The following is a 6,000-nucleotide window of genomic DNA, read 5'->3' on the forward strand; positions in this document are numbered from 1 at the left end:
ACCTGTTACCGTGTAAATAAAGTCTATACAAGTTTGAGTAGTACATGCTTGAGACTCAAATAGAGAAACACACAAAAACACACACACACACACACACACACACACACACACAAACACACACACTGATAGACACACACATTTACAAACCACACAGGCATATGCACATACACACACACACACACACACACACACACACACACACACACACACACACACACACACACACACACACACACACACACACACACACACACACACACACACACACACACACACACACACACACTCACATATGCATATACAAAAACAGGTGCGTTTACAAAGGCCCTCTATCAACAATATTGCAGACTCTCAGCAAAAGATCAGCATCTATAGATGGAGTAACGTTGAGTGCTGTATGAGGGTTGAAGCAAAGCCTGGCTCAATTTAGATCCAGCCTTAATTCCACAAACATGTCTGGCCTCTGGATATGAGGCAGGAGGTTAGAGGCTTAATAAAAAGCAAAACCATTAGCTGTGAAGCTAACAAATGGAGGGCATTAGCCAGATAGCCCCACAGTCTGTTAGTGCAGCTAATGGGAAACCAGGCCAAAGTCTATGTGGAGCATCTTCACCCGTTCTCCAACGCTTTCTTCATTCATCAGACAGAAAACAGGATCCCATTTAAAACAGCTAGCTGCCACCAATACCAGCAGAGGAAATGCAGAGAAGCATTTAAAAATAAAGAAAACAAAGTATAATTTCATCAGGGTTATTGTGAGAATTTTACTTGAGCGTTTTTAATGTCGCAATGAGACCTCTAGCATGAAAAATGTATGTAGATAAGAGCCGACTTGTGTTTTTCCCATCTCTTTCCCATCAGTTTCCTTAAAGGTGACCCACGGAGATACATCATGAGCGAACCTACCTCTAATGTGTTTTACTTTCTCTTTTACTTTGTTTTAAATAGAACTCTATCTTTTAGCCTTAAAATCCTGAATATCTTCCAAACCTCTTATTGTATGAGTATTGTATTATGTTTTATACTCTAGAGATAACTTTCCCTCTCTGAACTACTTTAATAGAGTCCACCAACGCAGGTTCAAACTGACCAGTGTGACTAACAGGGGCGATGATTCACAAATGTCAGATCTCTTTCTTGGAAGAGGAGGTCCATGACTGAATAGCAACTCTCTTAAGATGGCAGAACTGGGGAGGAGAGGGATGAGAGAGGAGGCAGGAAGAGATGAAGACATCAGTAGAGGGAGAAGAAGGGGGGAGAGAATCTGAAGAGAGGGAGGATGAGGAGACAGAATAAATGAGAAGAGAGAAGGCAGGAGGAGATGCAGGATGGAAGTCAGTACAATAGGAGACCCAGGAGAGAGATGATGAACACATCAACAAAGACTGACACGGAAGAGGGGGAAACGGTGGAGAAGAGGCAGGAAATGAAAGAGGTGCAGGAGAGAATATAAAAAAAGATGAGAGAGGAAAGAGATGAAGACATCAATCGCGATGGAAAGAAGGAGAAAGGGAAGGGGGGGAGAGAAAATCCTGAAGAGGAGGAAGAGACAGGAGGGACAGGGTGAAGGAGCAGGAGAAAGAGATAGAGAAGGTGGAGGATGAGGACGTGCACGGTACAAATAGAGAAGAGGAGAAGGGGTGGGAGTTGAAAGGAAATGCAGATCGCCTGGATCATAAAGGAGCGATGGTTGGATGGAGTGTGAAAGGAGCTGGAGGAGGGGAGGAGAGATTGAGGAAGGGTCGAGATGGAACTGGATTGAGATCTCAAGATTCAGAACTTTGACTTTGTGGCGGGATTATTTTGATCTTTTCTCTCCCCCTCTTTCTCTCTCTTATCTCTAAATTCTTTCATGTCCTCTTGCTCTTTCACTCCTTCCCTCAATAGCTTCCCCGCTCTCGTCTCACGGCAGCACTGGAGACGCCCCTCGGTCACTGCCTCAACCCCCCGTCGCCCCGTCTCACCACACACACACACACACACACACACACACACACACACACACACACACACACACACACACACACACACACACGCAGTGCTCGTGCTCCTCACCTCTGCAGTAGCCGTCTGACTCCTCGTGCGCGATGGTGCACACGCAGCGGCCCAGCGGGACCAGCCAGTCTCCGTCCGCCCCGCAGTACAGCTTGGGGGGTTCTCGCTCCTCGGCGTTCCGCACGCACGCGCCCAGAACCTCCACCAGCGACGAGGAGTCCAGCCGGGGAACGGTGTCGGGGAAGGCAGCCAGGTTGCGCAGGGTGGAGGGGCAGCGCTTGTAGAACACCTGGAGGGGGTGGTGGAGGGAGGAGAAGACGTGGAAGCAAAAGAGCATGATGAGGTATGGCCAAAAACAATGAGTTATTTGTGACCAAATAACAACTATTGGGTATTTGAGAAAACAGCAAATAAGTAAAATGGCATATAGTGTATAGTTATTCAAACACTAGCTTCCAGGGCTTCACAGTTGAAGGCATTTGACACTGGAGTGGTGCAGCGCTGAAGTACAAAAGTCAAATTGGGCTGCTGCCACATTCTCATACACAAAATAAGGATAAAAATAAGCTGCATCGACAATTAATAAATCGATACAGTATTTGAACTGCCGATGCCGGTGTTAAATTAGGTTACAGAGACTCTAAATGAACCACACAACTGTTTCTTAGCTGTTATCAAATGCAGACAAGATCACAAAAACAAGTATGATATACAACAACAACAACAAATAATGTCATACAGCCAAACCACAAAGGACAACCACAGCAAGATTCAACAGCGTGAACAATGAGAAGGAAACGCACATTTAAGTTTTGAAATAAACCATGTGACGCGGTGGTCAAAACCACGTTACACAACTGCCCTTCATTTCCTTACTTATTGGGTCAAATTGGTATTGCATAAGCGATGTCTGCAAGCATAGTCTGAGGCATCATTTCTGATTGTGCTTCAGGTTTTACTTTAGTGTCTGGTTTCTCATAAAAAATTAAGGCTCTTGTCCCGCACACTTTGAAATCCTATGATTGAGTTAGAATATTTTATAAGTTTTCTGCTGTTGAATCATTAACAAAAAGCTGTATAACAGGGAAATTCAGTACTGTGAAAGGGGTCATGTATGAAGTACAAAAAAAAACACAATAGCGATGAATATCAAAGAATTCTAGAACATAAGGAACAATTCAATAAAAACACTAAATCTTGAGTTAATATTTAGAATTAACAATCACAAGATACTTGATACGACAGAAAAAACAAAGCTCATCCAGGTGATCCAGGCGTGCGGAGGGGAGTTGCCGGACCTTTGACCTTTTGTACTGACCTTGACGGACACCAGGGCGATGCAGGCACCCACGTCCTGGAAGGCCAGGTAGAAACCCTTCCGGGTCACGGGTCCGACCTCCCTGACCTCGGTGTTGAGACGGAGCACACGGTCACCCAGGTCTGTCTGAGTAAAGCTCTCGTCGGCCGCGATTGTGTCTACCTGTAAACACACAAAATCAAACCACAGCAAAACTAATTTGCCGAGCACTTATTGGGCATAAACCTCAGGGCCACAAAGAATCATTTGAAAGTAAATAAGGAAATAACAGATTAAGTGATTATATTCTATGTCAATATACTATTTGACTATTTGGTCTGTTAGCAGACGTTGACAGGGAGTGACTCACAGTGAGTTCAGATACATGTCAGGATGGTTTAGTGGGCAGGGTGATTTCATAGTTGTGGTTGACTCTCAGCCCAAGGGTTCTGTGTTCAAGCTCCTCCCCATACCTCTTCAAATACGTTTATCTGTCGCTTCGGATCAAAGGGTGTGTGGTGGCAACAGGATGAAATAGTGTTCATAGTAAGGTATCAGGAGCAGGTAGCGGCTAGGGCCTCTTGCTCATGGACGCCTACAGGTAGGGTGACAGACATTGTGGATCGGACCTAAAGCCTTTTCAAAGGGAGTCAGACGCCGAGCCACTACATTCATCCCGCCGCTGCCCTACCTTGGCGTAGTCGGCAGGTCTGAAGCGGGTGGCGGTGGGCAGTGGCTCATTGGTTTGCAGGTAGAACAGGTTGAAGGTCTCCTTACAGGTGCCAGCCACCCAGGGTATGGAGTTACAGTCCCTCAGCGTGAAGCGCAGCTCCACGTACACCTGGAGGCACGATGGAACAGAACACAAAAAACTATTCAAACTCATTTCTAATAGACACACACACATACATATACCTGGAAGATATTCAATTCTGAATGTTAGATGTTTTTTGTTTATTTATATTACTGTCCTTTAATTTCTGCCGTGACATACATGGAAATAAGGAACAAATATAAATAAAAGGCCAGGTTAAAATGTAAAGAAAACGTTGAACAAATAATAGGCAGAAAGTGTGACAGAGAGGTGAGAAGAGTTGGATGTTAAAAAAGGATGAGAGGAGGAAAGTTGAGTCAAAGAGAGGAGAAAGGTTTGTCGGAAGACCGCAGATTTGAAAAGATTCTAAAGAATGTGAGCATTGTGCATCAACAGACCTTCTGGGCTTCATGTCGCAGGATCCAGCCGGATCGCAACCAGTTGTTCTGGTTGGGCTCCATCACATGACACACCTGGAAAGTGTGGATTGGTCGGTTCTCCTCGTCCATCTCTGTGATGGCATCCCACTGGTAACACATCCAAACAGAACCATCAGAGAGAGAGACGTAGAGAGAGAGAGAGAGAGAGAGAGAGAGAGAGAGAGAGAGAGAGAGAGAGAGAGAGAGAGAGAGAGAGAGAGAGAGAGAGAGAGAGAGAGAGAGAGAAAGAGAGAGAGAGATGTACAGAGAGAGATGGAAAAGCATTTTTAATTAATTTCAACATTCTGAATGTTCATAGATCTTTTTTCCAATGATTATTTTGGCTAATTAAGCTTGGAAAATAAATTATTATTATCCTACTCCATTTAAAACATGTTGGAGAGAGAGAGAAGGAGAGACGGAGAAATAGAGAGAAAGAAATATATGGAGAGAGAGATGGAAAAGCAATCTCTGGTGCAGCGACCTGATGGAATAACCCACCAATGGGTGCTGGGTGGGAAAATGAGTGCATGGGAGGGGAGGAAGGGAGGGAAGGGAGGAATTAGAGCGAATAGAAAATGGAAATATATCAGCGGTACAGGGTACAGTTTTCAGAGGAGGTTGATCGCACAAATAAATTAAACCTCATGCATTTTATAATAAATATACAACCAGCATCATTATTATGATAGGATTATATCGTTATTACTATATTAATCTTATGATGAGAATGAGCTTTATTATAATTAAGATGATAATGATGATCTCTGACAATGCTAACATTAAGCTTTTCGGACATCTATAGTATGACACAACTGTGGAACTCTGTCAGTGCTTTAGTTTGATGACCTAGTCCCAAGAGATATCCCAAGAGAAGGTTACGTTTCTCAAACAGTAGTGATAAAACGCCATGTGTGGGAAGCATTTCATTTTCAATATCGCTCATTGCAACAACACTCACACAAAACAACGTTACTAGAAAAGTATTGCCAAGTTGCCGTAGGTCGTAACCATGGGGATAACACAACCCCCTCCTTCCCAAAACTCTCCGGCCAAAACACCTTTTTTTTTAAATCTCATAGTATTCAATTGCAAGCTGGAAAAGGGGGTTAATCAACGCTTTAAAAATAAACATCAAAAAAAGCATTACAATTTTGTAAAGAAATGAAATACATTATAGGGCCAAAGCGATGTATCCCCGAACATAATAGTTAAAATACAATTGATAAAATATCTACAATAAACCATTTTGAAGTCAGTGTTAAAATACAAAATAAATAAATATACATAAAGAGCTCAGGGTTTCAAAAATGTCTTTCCAAAAATGTCTGTCTCAATTGTGCCGTGTGTGGGATTTAGTGGCATCTAGCGGTGAGGTTGCAGATTGCAATCCACTGAATACCCCCCCCCCCCCCCCCCCCCCTTCTGACACAAACACACACACACACACACACACACACCCCCCCCCCCCCTTC

The 6,000-nt window shown here is 43.7% G+C and overlaps 1 protein-coding gene across 1 annotated transcript in view; it reads right to left on the reverse strand.

Moving 5' to 3' along the window:
- LOC115558929 (ephrin type-A receptor 6-like) overlaps nt 1-4,645 on the reverse strand; it is a 48,582-nt gene extending 43,937 nt beyond the window's left edge. The window contains exons 1-4 of the mRNA XM_030377483.1: nt 4,505-4,645; nt 3,984-4,133; nt 3,314-3,475; nt 2,056-2,284 (exon numbers count right to left, since the gene is read on the reverse strand). Of these exons, the coding sequence (XP_030233343.1) occupies nt 2,056-2,284; nt 3,314-3,475; nt 3,984-4,133; nt 4,505-4,645 (682 nt within the window). The remainder of the gene's footprint in view (nt 1-2,055; nt 2,285-3,313; nt 3,476-3,983; nt 4,134-4,504) is intronic.
- Between the last annotated feature and the right edge of the window lie 1,355 nt (nt 4,646-6,000).

Source organism: Gadus morhua, chromosome 14 (assembly GCF_902167405.1).
Source record: "Gadus morhua chromosome 14, gadMor3.0, whole genome shotgun sequence".
Lineage (NCBI taxonomy): Eukaryota > Metazoa > Chordata > Actinopteri > Gadiformes > Gadidae > Gadus > Gadus morhua.